The 19,575-nt window shown below is 50.8% G+C and overlaps 2 protein-coding genes across 3 annotated transcripts in view; one reads left to right on the plus strand and one right to left on the minus strand.

Annotated features, from left to right (window-relative positions):
* The window catches only part of AMFR (autocrine motility factor receptor), a 44,354-nt gene extending 30,966 nt beyond the window's left edge, over positions 1–13,388 (plus strand). For both annotated transcript variants that reach the window (XM_077898370.1, XM_077898371.1), the window contains 5 exons: positions 1,358–1,461; positions 6,372–6,506; positions 8,214–8,297; positions 10,962–11,146; positions 11,802–13,388. In XM_077898370.1, the coding sequence (XP_077754496.1) occupies positions 1,358–1,461; positions 6,372–6,506; positions 8,214–8,297; positions 10,962–11,146; positions 11,802–11,955 (662 nt within the window). In that variant the 3' untranslated portion in view covers positions 11,956–13,388. The remainder of the gene's footprint in view (positions 1–1,357; positions 1,462–6,371; positions 6,507–8,213; positions 8,298–10,961; positions 11,147–11,801) is intronic.
* A 2,312-nt stretch (positions 13,389–15,700) lies between these two features.
* The window catches only part of GNAO1 (G protein subunit alpha o1), a 172,986-nt gene continuing 169,111 nt past the window's right edge, over positions 15,701–19,575 (minus strand). Inside the window, exons 8-9 of the mRNA XM_077898375.1 lie at positions 17,945–18,160; positions 15,701–17,016 (exon numbers count right to left, since the gene is read on the minus strand). Coding sequence (XP_077754501.1) covers positions 17,973–18,160 — 188 coding nt within the window. The 3' untranslated portion in view covers positions 15,701–17,016; positions 17,945–17,972. The remainder of the gene's footprint in view (positions 17,017–17,944; positions 18,161–19,575) is intronic.

Consider the following 19,575-nt stretch of genomic DNA (forward strand, 5'->3'; position numbering starts at 1 on the left):
GTTAGGGGATGTGCTATTCAAATCTGGAGTTTGAGTTTCCAAGGGTAAAGTATGGTGGGAGTTGTGGCATGTTGGTGAGACCCCTACAAGGAGAATCAAGGGTAGTAGGACCCAGTCTCTGAGACCAGGGGATGGGGCTGCTGGAGGGCTTAGAGGCAGCCACTTTTTGGACTGTCAGCTCAGGTCTCTATCAGGTGTGACTTTGAAATATGCTGGCAGATCTCACACATGGGGCCCAGCTGTGTAATCTGTTACTTTACGAATTATTACTAAAAACTTGAACTAGAAAAGTCAACTGTTTCTCCCTGGTAAGTACATGAAATAAGTATCTCATTTTTTAATGGGCACATTTTGTTGAGCAAGACCTTGAGACAGCCATTTAGCTTGTTTTTATATTCCATGCCTCAGTGCCTCTTTGCAAAGGAGAGAAAAATAACCCCTAAATATGTGGCTTGCTAATAAGTTGTTTCACATCCAATACTTGGTAGTATTTTGTTGTTGTTGTTTTAAAGATTTTATTTTTTATTTGAGAGGGAGGGGGCAGGGTGAGGGAGAGAATCCTAAGTAGACTCCCTGCTGAGCACAGAGCCGACACAGGGCTCCATCTCATGACCTTAAGATCATGACCTGAGCTGAAACCAAAAGTCAGATGCCCAACCTACTGAGCCACCCAGGAGCCTCTGGTGTTTTATCTTAGGATCCCCTTTTTTTAGGGAAATGAGAGAAGCAGCAGACTTCATGGCACCTTTAGTCCACAAGCCTGTATCATGGGACTATTTGAAAAGAATTTCGAATCAAATGAGAAAATCAGGGTCTTCAAATCAGATGATTAAATAGAAAATACTTCTTGAACATAATTGGGAAAGGGATGTGTCCACATGAGTAATTATTGTGTAGTGTGAAAGAGGAGCATAAATGCCTCTGTTGCAGCAGCTATAGAACCTTGCAAACATTCCTTATCTGCCAGACTGAGAGTGGACTGATGGGTGGATCCAGGGCCACAAGACACCAGGAGAGCCTGGTGGTGAAGTGTTCTGGAACCTTACTGTCTGGCTTCAGATACTGACCACCATACTTGTATGACCTCTGGCAAGTTATCTAACATCTGAGTGCCATGGGAACAAAACAGCAAGGGAACTATCTCTGAGAAGAATAAAACGGGGTTAAAAACAGATGGTACCATGTGAGTTTCTAGACATGATTAAGTGATCTAATCTATGTGAAAGCCTTGGTACAAAAGGCCTGGCCTACGGTAAGCCCTCAGTGGAACCAGCTGGTGCCCCAGAGTGGCTGACTGTAGGGTAGACAACACAGGAAAAGGGATCTCTAATCTGTGCTGGGTTTTTGTTTGTTTCAGGGTCCCGGATTGCCAGTTGGTTGCCGAGTTTTTCAGTAGAAGTGATGCACACCACCAACATTCTAGGCATTACGCAGGCCAGCAACTCCCAGCTGAATGCAATGGTAAGGACCACCAACTGCTTCAAGATGGCTAAGAGAGGAGGACGCTGTGCAGCACGTATGCTCCACTCTGGCAGAAGAGTGGGATTTTCAGGGGCGTTTTCTATATTCCCTGGGACCGCTTAAATTCCTGTGTTATAAAATTTGAAACTGCTCTGGAAGCCAGCTTTTTTTGCTTTAGTTGTGTGGCAGATGATTTATCCTTTTCTGAGCACTGCTGTGTTCACTCTCTTGGGATCTAGGCCTATCTTGGGACTCTACTTGATTTTAGCCAAAATTATTTGGAGGCTTGTGACTAGAGAGCATGATGGGCCTTTTATTAAAAGTTGTATTAGGCCTACCCAATGTGTTTTCCTGACATCTGTCCCCACTCCTCCCCCAAATAAGGAAGCACACACACATCTGTGGGAGTACACCTGTATACCTTGAGATATGGAGGCATGTGTGCTTTTGGCGCAAGGATATTCTTCAAATAGTGTTTGTATTCTTTTAAAGCTTTGTCATCTGGTGTGTATTTTTGTTCTATAGAGTTAGAGGCTTCGTGTCATTATCATTGCAAATTAGTGTTCACTATGATAGTAAATGCAGGAGTCTTAAAATGCTAATAACTACCTTAGTCCTGCTTAGATAGCCTCTGGCTGACCTGGGTAAGCCTGGTTAGTACTTCAGAGCATCGCTGGTTCATTTGTTCATTCATTCCTTTATCTTAACATATTTATCGAACAAACCTGTCCTGAAAACCCATTTCTGCAGTGTAAACAGTCGCATAGCACCTGCTATATAAACAAGGTGAATGTGGGCCCTACTCCCAGGAGGCATGGATTCTGGCTGGGAGACTGATCATAAGCACAAATAAGTGAGCTCATTGCTGATGCAGTGAGTGCTCTGAAGGGAATAAGGCTGGCGATGCGGCAGTGGTGGGAGTGGTAAGGGCTATTTGAGAGGAGGCATCCAAGGAGTTCTCTCTTAGGGGGTGATACTTCAGCTGAGACATGAAGGCCGAGAAGGAGGCAATTGGGGGAAACAGAGGCAATGGAAATTGTAGGTGCAGAGGCCAGGAGGCAAGAAGGTGCTGGAAGCAGAGAGGTCACTGTGGTTGGACCTAGCAAGTCAGGGACCAAAATTGTGATGTAAACTGAGCTTGCAGGGCCAGGTCATGCAGAGTTATTAGTAGGCCACAGTCCAGTGTAGATTTTATTTATTTATTTGAGAGAGAGCGCACGACCAGAGAGGAGGGGCAGAGGGAGAGGGAGAAGCAGGCTCTCTGCTGACGTGGAGCCTGACATGGGGCTCCATCCCGGGACCCCAAGATCATGACCTGAGCTGAAGGCAGACGTTACACTGACTGAGCCACCCAGATGCCCCTCCAGTTTAGATTTTATTGTAGAAGTATTGGAAGGTTGTTCAAGGCCTTTCTCCTCCCCCAAGGGATGGACAGAACATTTAACAGAATGATTTGCTTCTGGGAGACTGGATAGTGGAGGAGCAGAGATGGAGGCAGTGAGCCCAGTTAGGAGGCTGCAGTAGTGCGGGTGAGAACCATGGTGGGGGGACCAGGGCATTGGTAGTGAAAGTGAGAAGAAGGGACAGCTTGAAAGCACTTGCTGAGCAATGAGCTGGCAGGACTGGACGACACTTTGCTTTTGGTGGAAGGATGATGGGTGAGGGAGGCAGAGAACGGAAGCTGACATGGTAGGTTGCAGTGAAGCCACCCAGCAAATTTGGGGGCAAGACGGGGTAGAAGCAGGACTGCAGACTGGGCGTCGGCAGCCCCTCCCACTGGGCGTGAGCCCTCCAAGTGGGCTTGCCACGTCAACATCTGCACCTCGCTGAGCAGATCTAGCTGGAGACACGGACCCTTGGGAATTCTGGGTCTGTAGGTGCTACTGGAGGCAGGGACCCAGTCTCTTTCCAGGAGAAGATGTAGCTCACCAGGAGGAGAAGACTTGGAATTCTTAGAAAGTAAGGTCGGAGGAGGACACGTTGGATTCAGCAGAAAGGAGGTGGTTGGTTAGCTGCAGAGGAACAAGTGGTTTCTGTGGCCTGTGGGATTGGCTACTCGCAGTAGATTGGAAATGAGTGGGAGCTGGAGAAACAGACTGTGTTGTAAAGGGGGCGGAAGGATAGAGGTGGTAGCTCCAGAGGGTTATGGTATCGGGAGTTTTGGTTTTTAAGATTTTTTTAAACAGGCCATTTATACACAAGTTTCAGAAGCTGTGGAGAAGGATCCAGTGAAGTCATGCCCCCACCCTCTCCTCCATACACCCAGGCCCCTGGGGTTGTCATTTTGGCTGGCTTATGTCACTTACCATGGTTCCTCTGTGTCGTAGCAGAGGTCAGAATTTCCTTCCTTTTCACCAAGATTCCATTGTCCAGGTAGATCACATTTTGCTTATCCATCCTCCACTGATGGACCCCTGGGTTGCTTCTGCCTTTTGGCTCTTGTGAATAATGCTGTGATAGGCATGGGAGTATGAATGTCTCTGAGACTCTGCTTTCATTTCTTTGGAGTACGCCTGGGACTTTTTTAAAGATAGATTCAAAAGCATGTTTGGGGTGCGAATGGGAGTGATCACTTTGAGAGGGATCTCAGAGGTGGAGCACAAACAGGAAAGTAAAAATTGAAGGGCAAAGTTCTTGAGCTGGATGGTGGGGTCGGGAGCTGGAGTGGGAGAGATGTTTGCCTTGGTTAGCAGGAGGAATGGAGGTAGCTCCATCAGGTCACTGAGATGTGGTATAAATAGAAGGCCTGGCTCATCATAACCAAGAGGTGGGAACCACCTGAATGTCCATCAGAGGTGAATGGATTCTGAAAGTGTGAAATACTAGTCTTCAGAAAAGAAGGAAATCTTACCGTGTGCTATAACATGGATGAACCTAGAGGACATTATACTAACGAAATGAGACAGTCGCAAGAAGACAAACACTGCATGATTCCACTTAAATGAGGTGCCTAACTCAGTCACTCTTAGAATGGTGATTGCCAGTGGCTCAGGGAGAGGGCCCTGGGGAGGTGCTGTTCAGTGTTTCAGTTTTGCAAGATGGGAAATTTCTAGAGATTTGTTGCACAGTAATATGCCTATGGTGCGCACTACTGTACACTTAGAATTGGTTAAAAAAAATCATAGCAGGGGTCAGAATTTCCTTCCTTTGATTAAAAAAAAAAGGAAGGCCTGGTTCCTGCTGGCTCTTGCTTCCTGGAGGAAGTGCTCAGCCACTCAACAGAGTATGTGAGTGACTATAATGGGCATAGATGGTCTGCAGTGTGGCAGCCTAATGTGGCCACCCGCCGGCTCCTGGCAGGCTCTGCGTGTGTACTGCAGGGTCTGGCAGCTGTGGAAGCTCTGCACGTAGATTACCTCACCTGTTCCCTAAAAAAATCAGAATCTTGGGCACGTACCCTCTAGGAATAAGTGGATGCGTTTAGAATTCTCAGGCTCTGGCTCTGCTTCTTCCAGCTCCATGACGGGTTGGAAAAGCCTATTTTTAGCACAACAAATGTACTGGACCCATACATTTTTTATAAAGATCCAGTATTGAATTCACTGGATTTTCTGGAGGAAAGCTTTGGTCTAGTCAAATGAATCTTGAGCATGTTTTTATTTGGGAAATGAGGGGGAAGCTGTTTAGGAGTAGAGAAGAGTGTTATCTGATTGTTGAGATTTTTGTGGACTCCGTTCCACTTAACTTTGATACTTGCCCTGGAGAAAAAAATAATGGGCTCTCATTCATATAAACCATGAGGGGTCCTAGGCGTGTGGGGGCCGTGGGTCCTGCTGCTGGACTCTGCTTGTCTTTCCCTCCGACCCCAGTGAGACGCTAAACAAAGCTTTGTGCCTGTTTCACCCTGATCTCTGCTCTCAAGGCTCTGACGTCGGATGCTTCCCCCTCCTCCCATAGCTGTGACGCTGTGCTCCTGAGGAGCTGGCACCCCAGTAGCCAACTTCCTTGTGCTTCTAAAGCAATCATCTTTTTCCTGCTCTTTTCTTCTTTTGACCCCTGGGGCTTTTCCATGAATATAAGCATTGTAAAACGAATATACATACATGAAAAAATCTGAGCCTCTTTAATATGAGTGTGGGCGGTGGTGTGCTGAGCCTACACACCGGCTGCTGCTCATAGCTCTACTGGACTCTTAGACGTTTCTAGAGTGCAGTTTGAAACCTACAGCTCTAGTGTTTACGTTCTTTTTAATCTTTTTTTTTTTTTCTGATTGTGGTGTAATTTACATATGGTAGATTCACCCTTCATTGTATCCAACTCTGTGCATTTTGTCAAACTCATACAATTGTGTGGCAATCACCATACTTAAGATCTGGAACAGTTCCATCTCCCCTCCCGCAAATGACACCGTCTCCCTTTGTAATCACTTCCTCCCCAGCCCCAGCCTCTGGCAGCTACCTACCACCAATCTTCTGTCCCTTTAATTTCGCCTATTCTAGAATGTTGTATAAATGGAATTCTATAGTACATAGCCTTTTGAGCCAGGCTGTTTAACTTAACCTAATGCATTTGAAATTCGTCCATGTGGGTTTGTATCAGAAGTTTGTTCTTTTTGACGATTCTTTAAGAATGCTTTTTGTTTTGTTTTGTTTTGACCTGAGTTACACCGAGCTTTAAAATGAGCACTTTTTAAAACTGGAATATTCTAGTCGAGCCTGTTTTGGGATCCAGCTGTATTTCCATGCCCTTTTTTATTTTGAAATTGATGCTATCCCAAGTTACCTGTTTGGCATCCTGGAGAAACTCCAGAAGGAGTGAGGTTTGATGGGGATCACAGACTAGAGGGGCCCCTTGCCTGTGTTCTCAAGGCTGGTGTCAGGCTCAGCATCCATCCAGAGCTTGCCATACACGATGGTGCTGAGCAGGAATGTGGAGAATGAACGTTGCCACCGCCTCCCGTATTCCTACAGGCTCATCAGATTCAAGAGATGTTTCCCCAGGTTCCCTACCATCTCGTGCTGCAGGACCTCCAGCTGACACGCTCCGTAGAAATAACAACAGACAACATTTTAGAAGGACGGATTCAAGTACCTTTTCCCACACAGGTAAGTTGGGGTTTGATGTGTGAAAAATAGATTCTGTCTTCACGAAGATTGAATCCTGTAGATTAACTTCTTACTTCCTTAATTGAATATCATTCATGATTTGATGAAGGGTTTCTATGAATTTGCTAACTTTCTGAATTTTATCTGAGGACCGACCCATCCAAGGGGTTTAGATTAAGATAAATGTACTGGCGACACTGTTCTGTACAGATAGGCAGGCAGACGTGCCTGCCCGGCCAGTCCGGGAGGTCCTAGCATTGGTGCTTCTTGGACAAGGATCGGCAACCTTCCCTAAAGGGCAGATAGAAATATTTTAGGCTTTGTGAGCCGCGCAGCCTCTGTTGTGATGTCTCAGCTCTGCCACGGTAATGCCGAAGCAGCCGTGGACAATATGTGAGTGGATGTGCCTGCCTGTGTTCTAGGGAACATTTACTTACAAAATAGGCAGAAGGTGAATTTGGCCTGCAGGCTATTGTTTGCTGACCCCCAGCTCTCAGGAGGTAATGCCCTCTGTCCCTGGTTGGTTTTTCACATTGGTACCGTTTTCCATTAGGTGTGTAATAGCTATGTGATGCTTGTACTCCTGTTTTAAAAAAGGTCAGATTTCCTGGCCCATTATATAACCTCTTTGAGTACAAGAAGTAGTAACATTTTATTTTAAATTTTAGTATGGAAGGGTAGTTGACAAACAATGTTATATTAGTTTTAGATATATGACATAGTGAGTTTGACCCAAGTATTAACATTTTGAAGGAAGCTTTCTGGCAGGCCCAAGGGATCATCTGTACATGACCAGGGAGTCATTTAACAAGAAATTATTCAACTTCATGTATGAGGATGTATGGAAATCTGTTATAAAATCCTAAAACTTGAGACTCTTTCAAGAGAGCCTGGAGTTTGGAGTCAAATGGGCTGATGTAGGACATAGCTTATCTATCCTTCCCCATTTGACCTGGTTGTTGACTTTTGATTATCCAGCAGCAGACCCTAGGGACAAGGTCAAGTGCCATTGGGTCGTTTGGGAAGGTTCCAGGACACACAGCAGCAGGCGGGGCTTGGAGATAGGGGAGGGAAGGTGGCCAGTAAGGGCTTGTGAGAACAGCTTACTGTCATGGAGGACAAGAGCTTGATCCCATTGGGGACCTCTGGAGGGGCGGTGAGTGGGGGTGTTTAGATACCACTTCCCATCAGCTGTTGGCTGAGGGCCGCTTGAGGAGGTGGCATGCATAGTGACCTCGTGGAGCCAGAGTGAGTTCTCAGGAGCGGCACAGAAACTGGCCAGCTGGCAGGACCTTTCGGGGACATGGGCAGGGCTCCAGAGCCTCCACGGCATTGGCCAAGGTCTCAGACTGGCTAAAAGAAGAGCAACAGTACCCACTTCACAGGGTGTTAAGCTAAATGAGGCAGACATGTTGGGTTTCCGCAAATGCTCAGTCAGCATTACCTGCTGTTGATTTGTGTGTGTCGTGCGGTCGCTGTTACTGAGGAGAACCTCAATTGGAGCCAGGTGATAACCCAGGCTCGGGCCTCAGGCTCCCCTCTCCTCACTTTGATCTTAGTAGCAGCTTCATTTCTTTGCTGCCACACACTGTCAAAACCCAGGCAGTGCTGGGGACCAGAGCTCCCTCTCTACCCCACGTTTTCCCCAGCTCTGTTCCTTAAACCCTGAGCAGCTCCATACTGTTTGTGGTGCTGTTTCCCTTGCAGCGCTCAGATGGCATCAGGCCTGCATTGAACAGTCCCGTGGAAAGGCCAAATGGAGACCAGGAGGAGGGAGAAGCTTCTGTGCAGGTAAGATCTGCCCCTGAGGGGAGAGGGTTTGGGGCCGGGGGCAGTTGTGTGTGGCCTGCAGTGGTCTCCAGTCCTGCCTGTGATGTTCCGGAGGGCAGGGGTGTCAGAGAAGGCCCTGGGCCACATTGTCCCAGTGTTTTGGGTTAACAAGCCAAGATGTGCCCACGACATGGCCTGCCTTTCCACCCAGGGCCATGGAGGAGAATGAAGTCATGCTGTCCCTGGGCCAGCTTGGCTACCTTCAGTTTGAGCACTAGGACGGGCAGAGGGAAGTGGGGTCCAGGCTGGACCCAAGGTGATTGGACATCTGTACCCAGACGGGGACCGACTGGGGCTTGGCTCTCTTGAGCTGAAACCATCAAGGTCTTCCCCACACTTCACTTGTCAGAACTTGGCATTTCCAGGTGCTTCCATGCACTTCATGCAAACGAGACCCTCAGACTGGTGTGGAGGTGGGGAGGGGTGTGGTTATGCTGGGAGCCGGCTCTGAGGAGATGCACACCTGGGTGACTCATCCACCCCTTCCACAAGCAGCTCCTCTGTCCTGGTTTCCAGGGCAGAGGTTCCTGTCCCCGTCCTGGGGGTTCCGGTTCATACCCCTTATCCGTAACTCCCATTTGCTAATCAGTTATCACACTTTCTAGAAACTTTCTTAAGATACTGGCAAAACCCCCAAACAACCCTATCTTTGTGTTTCTGTGTTTGTGAGGTGGGGCTTCCCACACACGGGGCTGGGGTCCAGCACTGGTGCTGCCTTGTCCACCAGTGTCTCTCAGGCTCTTCTTGGAGCAACTGCTCTAATGGTTCAGTGACATGGAAGCTGCTTTCGCCTTGCATGTTTTTCCCTGCAAATAGGAAACTGTAAAAACTAAAACTTTTTCAAATCCATTGCCGAGATAAATTTTTCATACCCAAATCCATATTTGGATTGGGCAGCATTGGTAAAATGGTGCCTGGCTTTTGAAGAAGGGATTCAGTTTTGCATTCCCGCATCTTGGATAGCTGGCCCAGTCTAGGTTTGAGTGCAGGGCTGGTTGGGGGCTCCTGGGGGTGGAGCACGTTCACTTTCTGTCCCCATTCACCAACTCTGGTTTTATAGTTGATGTGAAGATTTCTGAATTTTTTCTGGCACAGTGAAGGGAAAGTACTTACTTCACAAAGAGCGTGCTATCTAGCGTTTTCAGCCATTGTCAAGAAGTAAGAAGTCCTTGGGTCACAGTCTATTAGCAAAGACCTCAGTGTAGCTCAAGCATGGCATTAACTGTGCCGGTACTGGATGCAGAGTGTCCCCCCTGCCCCCACCTGCGCTCAGGCTGGCTTAGAAGCCTGCAGGCCTGGGGCTGGGTGTCTGATCCCTTCCTTCATCTCCTCCTCCACTCACCAGCTGCTCTGTGTACCTCCTCCAGAGTCAGGCTTGGGAGAAGGGTGGGTTCACTCAGGCCAAGTGACCCCAGCATGTGTGTGGGCATCACAGTTATCCTATAGACCAACCCCCCCCCCCCCCCCCCCCCCGCTGCCGCCGCCGCTGCATCTAGCACCAGAAACCCCAACTTCGGCTGGCTCTTTATGTTATGACCACCCCTACCTTCATGGAGGCTGCATCACCTTACAGGCAGTCCTTTGGGCAGAGTCTGTTTCAACAACCTCAGGCTGGTTCCTTCCTGCTCTTGAGCTGAAGACCCACAGCTGTCCCTCAGGACACACAGCAGGGCCTTACTGTCACACGTTGAACTTGCTCCCCTCACAGCCTTTTTTTTTTATCTACCACCAGCAGATAGTACCTTTGTCTTGAGATTCCTTGGGTGTGTCAGTCACCACCAGTTCCCAGGCCCCCAAACTACAGAGAATATTAGTCTGGAATGTGGCTCTCTTAAAGTCCCCTTACTTGCTAGGCTGAAGGCGGGTAAGGGTGGTGATTGTGGGTGACAGTTAAGTGCCACACATAGGAAATCTTACAAATGGGCCAATCTCTCAGCCTCTTCCACCTCAACTCCTATTACCTAGAGGCAGGTGCTGGGCTGACCCTGGCCAGCCTGGGCCCATCTGGTAGCAGGAACATAGATGGTCCGGCACCCCCCTAAGTGTGTGGGGCGCCTGGGCATTGTTATAGTGTTCAGAGCTTCAGCCAAAACAGAGAGTCCCATTTTAATATTCTGTCACACAAGGAATCATGTGATTTATATTTGTTTAAAAAGATCCTTAGAATTTATCCCTTTTAATCTGTCTACCTCTGTTTTAAGAGTCAAGTAAAGATGTAAAATTTTTGCAGTAAATGCGGTAAGACTTGTTTAAGTTTTAGAGCAATTAGTAGAGTTGAACAAAACTTCCCAGAATACAAGCTTGGAGTTAACTTTATTATTTTCTGAGAGTACAGTGTCAGGGTGCCTGTGTCTTTCACATTGGTAATCATGTATAATAAACCTTGCTGATATCGAATGTCTGGCTCAAGTCAGGTGCTGTTCTTAGCGGTGCATAAGCCCGACGCAACAGCCTGCCCTTCAGGAGTCCACATCAGCCATTATATGTATGCTGGTGGTTCCCCACCTGGCAGCCTGCCTCCCCTGGGTCTTGAAGCACATCATTTGGAGCACTTGGGTTGGGTGGGGGATCTGCTTGGGAGGGTGGCCTGTGGTCACAGCAGTCCCTTGCTTCCTGTGTGCCCAGACTGAGCGTGTGCCACTAGACCTCAGTCCTCGGCTGGAGGAGGCCTTGGATTTCAGTGAGGTGGAGGTGGAGCCCAGTGAGGGGGAAGACTTTGAGGCCCGGGGGAGCCGCTTCTCCAAGTCTGCAGACGAGAGGCAGCGCATGCTGGTCCAGCGTAAGGATGACCTCCTGCAGCAAGCTCGCAAGTAAGTTGATCCTCTGGCTCTTGCTCCTATAAATCTTGAGTCACAACCCAGTGGCCCAAAGGCCCTCGTCACATCAGGCCCACATGGTGCCTTTTTGAACAGATGGCCAACATTGGATAACCATTATAATCATTCAGATTCCCAATCTCTGGTGGAAAACCAAAGGGTCCGCACCTAACTGGTAACCTCCAGCAGGCTGGTGCTGCCGGTGGTCTCCTGTGGTCGTCCACACTGTACCCATGGGCCAGTGTGACCTGGGCCTGTTGTGGTAAGGAGTCTGATTCTCTGGCCTCCCAGAGGGAGCGCTGTAATTATGTTCATGTGACAGACTCAGGGCCCCAAACCCCGGCCTGGCCACCGTGCCTGTAGTGGAGCTCGGGGTGTTCCTCCCCGATGACCGGTGACCCGTCGAGAAGGAGGGGCTGAAGAGCCCCCGGGCGGGCCTTGTCCCCAGTGCCCAGAGCTTCTGCTCCTCTGTCCCGGGACAGGTGTCTTCTTCACAGCCCACTGCTGAATGACCGCCTCACGGTGGCTCCTGGGAAATGGGGAATCACAGATGAAGACGCAGCCTGGGTCTTTCTGCAGGTTGTGTTCCAGAGCTTCTTTTGTCCGTCATCCCTCGCCCCTCACACGAGTCCTTTGGGCTTTTTTGTAGGCGTTTCCTGAACCGAAGTTCTGAAGTCGAGTCCGCCTCCGCCTCTGAGAGCTGCCTCACGTCAGAAGGCACGAACTCCGACCCTGTGACCCTGCGTCGGAGGATGCTGGCTGCGGCGGCCGAACGGAGGCTCCAGAAGCAGCAGATCTCCTAGCGCTCGCTCGCCGCCGGCCCCAGCAGCGCGGCCGCAGAGGCCCGGGCCCCCCGCCGTGTGCCAAGGGGCTCGGCCCGCTGCGCTGTACAAAGCATGTGGTCTTACTAGTGTTTGGACAGCTGACAAACTTAATCCTTTTTTGTAATACTTTCTATGTGACATTTCTCTTCCATTTAGAAACACTGCACATTTGAACTCAAGGCATGATCTCTGGTGTTGGCTGGACTTCTTGGGGGTGGGGTGACCGAGTGGAACAGGGCAACCAGAGACCCCGCGGCCGGCGGCTTCCGGGCTGCTGCTGCTCGGAGAGGGCACGCGGACGCTGCCATCCTGGGCTCCAGATCTGGCCGGCAGGGCGGGGGCAGCTCCGCTGAAGCACCACGGGGAGCGTGCGGCCCGGGCCTGACTCCACCACCGTGTACAGCCCTTCTTGGGTGGGTGGCATTGAGAACACTACGGAGGCCAGGCCCCTGAGCCCCCTGAGCACCCCAAGCCCCCCGAGCCTCCAGGCTGTAAGGGCATCTTGGAAGAGTCACTCTTGGTTTGTTAGGTGGAGCAGAGGAGGGGGAAGGCCAGGGCCGGAGAGTGGGAGTAGGTGACCGGCCGTGTCCCCGGACATCCAGAACTGCCCGCTGAGCCCCTTTCCGTTCACGCCCATGCTCCTACAGCTCACGAGTGCCCCCCCGCCCCCCTTCCCCACGTATCCGTCCCCACTCCGGGTTTCAGGGTCCTCCACCCACCCCAGCCATGGGGGCTGAGTAGCAGGCTTTGGTTTCCAGTTTCAATTCCTTCGTCAAGTAAATTAGGCAATGCCGAGGCCTGTGGGTCTGGTCCCTAGAGAAAATGAGGACCTTAGGAAGCAGGCCAGTCACTATTAGAGGGCTTTCTTGGAGAAATAAAGATCTCTTTTGTATCTTTCTTCCCTGGAGCTCTTCATTTTCATCCCTTTGCTCTTGTTGGTTTAATTAAACATAGAAAGGTAAGATGTTGAATCCACCTGCCTCGGGGCAGACCCAGGTCTTGAACCTGTTCTTCAAATTCTTCACATCTTTAACTTCCAGGACTTGAAACACGCAATCACAGGCTACATAGTTCGGTTTTATGTCCTATTGGATTTTTTTTTTTAATGTTTTAAAGCATAGTTTTATGGTAGTCCTTTTGGGAAGAATCCAGTATTATCTAAAATTATTGGCAAAGTTAAATGTATTTTACATAACTGAAAGTTTTTGGAATGTTGACAAGTAATTGAAAAGAGTGATGAGTAAATGTTTAGGCCAAGATAATTTATTTGAATAAATCTTTCAAAAGCCTTACCTCGAAATGCTGTTAGTAGATTTCTGTGATTTTTTTAAAAATTGGTTTTGTTTTGCTGAGAGCATAGCTATCTGTTTTTATTGTAAAACAATAATAATAATAATAAAAGGCAAACTCTTCTAGTGTGTGTTGTGTGTGGCTGGAAGTAAGGTAGTTTTTTTCAGAGGGGCCAAATTAGTTAGGTCCCACTTTGATTTTATGTGAACCGTTTTCTGTTGGAAACCGTTGGAGGGTTTTTTCCCCCATCCTTCCCCCCTGCATGTTGTACACTTTAAAGGTGACCCTAACTCCATGTGTTCTTAGGTTTCAAATGAGCGAAAAGAGGGAACGGCCTGGAAAGAACTTTAGAGGGTCCGGAGACCTTGGAATACAGCCGTAAGACCGCGATCAAAGCGGAGACCTGCCTCCCATAGCTGAGAATGACCCAAGGAGAGAAGTCCTCAAGTCATCCTTTGATTCTGCACCTGGATGGTATAGGATCCTGGGCACTACACGGTCTCTTGGCTTGTGTCCCTTCTTGGGGGCATCTGGGACAGATGCTAAGGGTGGTGGCAGAAGGCCAGGCCAGGGTCTTCTGTTGGGTGGGGTCCCCATCCCATGGTATCTTCTGGGCCGAGGGCACCCGTCCTGTGCTTAGCCATCCGGGCCCAGAGCTGAGGCCAGGCTGCTGGTTCGCGTTTGTTAGCCGAGAATGGAGTGGGAGGTGCTGTGGTGAGCGGTGGCGGAGGTGCCCTCGTCCTCTCTGGGCTCTAGACAGTGGTCTATGTTGCTCCCTCCGTTTTCTTATGGGCCCTGTTTTGTTGCTGTGTTAGGTTCTCGTCAGTCCCACTGCCCCCTCCAAATTTTGAGGATTTTATGAACCACAGGATGGTGGTCCTTTTGGATGTCTCACTTGTGCTGCTGGTAGAAATCTAGGTGTCCAGGTGGCCACGTGGACCCAGTTTCCCACCGGAGCTGTGTCGACAACGTGCTGTCTTCCGCCAGCAGACATGGTCCGGGGTGCAAAGCCAGCCGAGTGCTCTGCTGAGCAGGACACCGCAGGCGCGGCAAGCCACGGCCTCCCGGACCTGCTGGTCGAGGAGTGCCCTCTGCCCACCTGCTCTGAAGGCCCTGTGTCACCTAGAAGCCTCCAGCTCCTCTCCCCTCTTACTCCTGTTAGGTTAGAAGTGGTTCCAGCCCGACTGCTCTTTAGGGTCACTCGAGGAGCTTCTAGAAACTGATGCAGAGGTTCTGCCCTCATGCTCCTTGTTCTAATTGATTTGCCTTTCCGTGTACTCTTTACCCCCTAACTGCTTCCTGACTTCCATTTTAAGGAAGATAAGGCTGAGAGACCTGTTTTACCCACCAAACTCCTTCGAAAGTTAGGAAAGAATACTGCTAGAATAGAACTCGTTTTCAGGGAACTTCAAGCAGACAAGGTCACAGCATCCTTTGACCTGTCTGCGTCCTGGTTTGCCCTCCAGGGCAAAACCTCCAGTGTCCTGTCCAGTTGTGGCCATGAGCGCAGCCTCGCCACCACTGGAGATGATGTGGGCCTCCCCCTGCACACAGGCTGGGGTGAGGGTTGCTGGTGGGAAGGGCACGAGAGGCCGCGGGAAGGCCAAGGGTGCCCGGCCAGTTCCTTACAACGGAGAGAGTTAGCCTCTTGTTATTCCTAGCTCCGTGTCATGCTGTGCACCTCTACCGCCAGCCCCTCTAGATTGAGGCCCCTGGGATTGCTAGCCGGGGGCTCCCCAGGCTAGTAACTGCTGCTTGCTGGCGTATGGAGAGGAGGCCCTACCCTCTCCCCAGCTGGCTGTAGCACCGGCTGCTTGGCTAAGAAGTGATCTGTGGACTGGACACAAGGACTTTGCCGGGCTGGGTCCCCTCCGGGTCCCAGTCCCAAGCGACGTGCTGATTATTCCAACACCAACCTGGCAAGCTAGCGGAGAGGAGGTAAGACCCAGAGCCTGTAGGAGAGGAGAACCCGATTGCTCGTGCCGGGCTGCGCCGATCCGTTCTCCTGATTGTCCTGCGGTGGGCTTCCCGGCCCCCCCGGTGCAGCGGGAGAGGCTTTAAAAGGTGTCCAGGTGGATGGATGTGACCCCTTGGTGTGGAAGGCCCAGGCAACTTGGCCTTGTTCTTAGGACCACCCATCCTTTGGCTTTGGTGGGACCACTGACTGGCAGGAAGAAATAGGACCAGGTCTTAGCACAAAATTTGGGGTTACCTGCTTTGCCCACCCCCCACCCTGCCCATCTGCAGGTGGGGAAGGGCCCATACCTGGGCCTTCCTTGCTCCCAGGTGGCTGAGCCCAGCTGGCTCCCCTGGGGGGGGCGTGGGTGGAGGTCCTTATCTGGCCCCTACCCGCCAGCCTCCCCCGGCCTATGGCCCAGTCAGATGCCTCCTTCCCTCTTGTCAGAATGAAGGCCGAGGGTGAGAGACTCAGGAATACAGACAAACATTCTCTTTATTGAGCTACACATGAATTTTCCATTAGTCAGAGAAGTAGACTGGCAGTGTGTAAGATATCACAGAAACCTCACCGATTGGGAATAGAAAGGCTTAGAAAGACCCTTGGGCTTTTTTTTTTTTTCTTTTTTCCATTTTTCAAGTTTTTTTTTTTTCTGTATTTTTAATTTTTTTGTATGTTTTGTCTTTTCGCCTCCTCTTTATCTGAAATGGCCGTGACTGGTCTTCTTCAGCAAATAGTAAGTCTTAAAAGTGACACCGTGGAGAGGTTTGGGGTTTGGATACTAGTCAAAGTAGAAATGACATAGGACTGATCATGAAAACTGGCTTTCATGTAAACACTACATTCCATCTGTTTTTAAAATTTTTTTTTTGTTTTTTTTTTCCATGTTGTGGTGTTTAAAAATTTTTGTTGTTGTTGTTGTTCTTTTTATCTGCAGCACAAACATCCCCACATGAGAAGGAGCAAACACAGGTCACTGAAACAAAGGAAAAGGTGGAGAGGGGCGCACACACACAAAGGGAGCATCCATCTGAGAGACTGAGAAGCGAAAATGTCAAAAGGAAAAAAATCCACAACCCCGTTTCCCAAAGACAATGAAAGCTGATCTGGTATGTGATACATAGTGCTTACTGGGACAAAAATAAAAACAAAAAAACAAAAACTTAAAAAATCATAAAGGGAATCTATAGGAAGGAGTTTGGCAGGAAAATCTTCTATAGGGCTCGATTTATATGTTTGATCGGTAGTCGTTCTGGCAGCCACTGGCCAGTGAGAGCTGTGCTTTTCTATGCAAACCTGGAGGGAGCCTGGGGTGGGCTGGGGCACGTGGGCATGGGCTGGGGCGCTCTGGGCAGTGCAGCCTGAGCCCGCTCCCCAGGACCCAAGCCCCCAGGAAGGGCGGGCAGACAGGTGGCACCTCGGCAGGTGCGTGGGCGAGGGGGGGGGCCCTCTACACTGGGGATGGTTGGGGGTGCAGGTGCAGATGTGTATGCTGCGTTATTTCCAAAAAAAAAAAAAAAGACAAATATGGATGAAATGGTGTTTTCCTTTTTCCTCTTTTTTTAAGCTACAAAGCACATGAGAAATGTTCTTTTTTTTCCTTTCAAATTCTAAATGTAAAGACTCAACTAAAACCAGATTCTACAGCATTCTACAGAAATACACAGCCGTCAGTCACTCTGGGGTCGTAGGTTGGACAGGGGCTTGACACAGAAAGGCTGTGTGTCTTACAAAGGCCAAAAGGTCATGCTACCAGGAGGTGAACGCCAACAGCAAAGAGTCCGGGAAGCGGTCTGTAGAGAGAGAGATAAGGGGTCCAGTCTGACCATTTTCTTTGATTTTAAAATCCAACCAACCAACCAAAAAAAAAAAACAAAACAAAACGAAACAACCCTACAGTGTTTTCCATAATATGGGGGTAGGGCGAGGTGGGGCGGCATCAGGAGGATCAGGACGTCCAGGGTCCTCACCTCCCCCCTGCTCCCTCCAGGCCCTTCTCTTCTCCAGGGGCCTGGCTTCGGCTCTGCAGGTGAAGGGCAGCCCTGGTCTCAATGTCCCCGCCCCTCAGCTGCTTCTAGAAAGCAGGCCAAGTCTCCCATTCCTCCGACTCTCGCCTTTGAATAAAGAAAACTCAGGAGACAGTGGATTGGTCGGAGCAACGATTCTTCTAAATTCTTGACATGAACAGCCACCGCCGCCACCCACAGGAGAAGCAGCCTTAGTTTTCCTCTCGTTGGGAGGAGAGGGTAGGGAGGTGTTTAGGGTGTTGGCCATTTTTTGAAGGGCTTTGGAATTTGTGGGAGAGCAGGACAGAACTGAGAACACGGCTTCAGAGGGGCCGGACTACTGCCGGGCCTCCCTTTGCCCTCTGCTCATAGCAGTGGGTCACGGAGTAAGATCACGTGGCTGTTCTTAGAAGGATGGCCTCCCAAATCAGACCCCCATCACGGCGTGTGTGTGAGTGCGTGTGCACGCCGACACGTGCATGCTCATGTGCTGTTCCCGAAAATCCCTGGTGATCTATGGGATGGTGGTCAGTTCTGTCCGAAGCTCTTTCTAATTACAAACTAAAAAGAATTTTTTAATATATATTTGTATATATATAAGGTCTTGTTAGACCTTTTTAAAGTTTATTTACCAACTTGCATTTGTTAGTGGTGTGTGTGTGTGTGTGTGTGTGTGTGCACGCGCAAGCTTTTCTGTGAGTGCTGGAATCATTACCAAATAGGTTGCTATACAGGACAAGAGGTCAGTACAAGCCGCAGCCCCGCAGGTTGTTGGCAATGATTATGTCGGTGACGGCGTCGAATACCACCTGGATATTATTCGTGTCTGTGGCACAAGTCATGTGACAATAAATTTCTTTGTTGGGTGAGCGGTTTTTGCTTTCAAATTGTGCTTGGATGTAGGCGGCCGCATCCTCATAGGTATTGGGGCCTGCAACGAGACAACAGGGGAGAGGCCCGGTGAGAGCCGTGGCGGGGTGGGGGTGCTGGGAACTCCTGCCGGAGCCGCGGGCGGTGGGGTTCCGGGGCAGCAGGACCCGGCGGGCGGGCTCAGAGGCAGCTGCGGCCGCACCTGCCCCAAGGTGTGGTTGCATCTTACGTGAAAGACCGTCAGCTTCGTGTTCACCCAGCTCTTGCCTTTTCAAGGCCTTTCACTCTGTTTTCACACTGGACCCACCCAGGCCCCTGGGGGTGCACGGGCCACAGGGCGCCGCCTTGGCTTTCTAGCAGGGCACACCGAGGCTGGGGCCCGGGGCTGCCATCACGACACTCACCCGTGGTCTACACCAGTCCTGCTGCTTCTGAGACACAAGACAGTGAAGTCTGATGGAAGAGCTCCCAGGAAGGGGGTGACCCGGGATCGTGGTGTCCCAGGTGTGGCGGGTGTCGAGCGGTACCCGCGCTCCTTTCTTGAGGGCTTCCTCTCCCGAGGAGCCCCTTGGCAGGGATGGGACGTGGGAGCAGCGGTATCCCCCGGGTGCGGAGGTTAAGGCGTGTGCAGCGTAACTGGCCCGCTGCCCTCCACGATCCCTGGGCCGCCCCCTTGAGCCTGCCTGGGGCCTGGCGGGGAGACCTGTGGACGGTGTGGGGGTACCCGCAAAGAACCAGCTACACCCAGACCTCTGCAGCTCTGCCCCGGAGGCAGCTTTCAATTACCATGAAACGTGGACCGACCCGGAATTGCCTAAAAGTCCATCAGAGGAAGGTGTCCCATCTTCCTGAGCGCAGCTAGGATCTGGCCAGCGTGGAACCCATCCGACCTTTCTCCCCCGGCCCCAGCCGCACCCCTCCCCCGCCCATTCTCCCGCTGGAGGGTGTGAGTCACAGGGGCAGACGGGGCCAAAGGTAAGGGGGTGGGGATGTTTCTGAGGGGGGCTCGGGGCAGAGTCCCCTCCTCCACTCTGCTGTGGGCCCGGCACCAAACGCCAAAGTGCCCGGAGTCTGTGGTAAAAACCTCAAGTCAGTGGCAGCTCGAAGACTAGACCCAGCCCCGCGGTGGACCTCTTCAGGGAGCGTCCTGTCGCAGAGGCCAGGAAGGGCACTGGGGAGGTGAGAAGCCCACGGGGGCGCCCCAGCCACATGGCAGGGGTGCCCAGCGGCGGCGGTCACTACCCTCACACGGTCCGGCCGCCCCTTAGAGCTGCCTCCGGCCCCTGCCCCCTAGCTCGCTGTGTGTCCCGCAGGCCTTGGCACCCCGTGGCGCCACCGCGCTGGTGATGTTTGTCACCCATCGTGGTGAGGCGTGAACTCTAGCTGGATTCCTCTGGAGGCCCTGCAAAACTCTGCGAGGTTTCCCAGATTCAGACCGACTTTCTCTGGGGCGCCCAGAGCCCTACGCTGCCCAGC

This window comes from Canis aureus, chromosome 5 (genome assembly GCF_053574225.1).
Source record: "Canis aureus isolate CA01 chromosome 5, VMU_Caureus_v.1.0, whole genome shotgun sequence".
Lineage (NCBI taxonomy): Eukaryota > Metazoa > Chordata > Mammalia > Carnivora > Canidae > Canis > Canis aureus.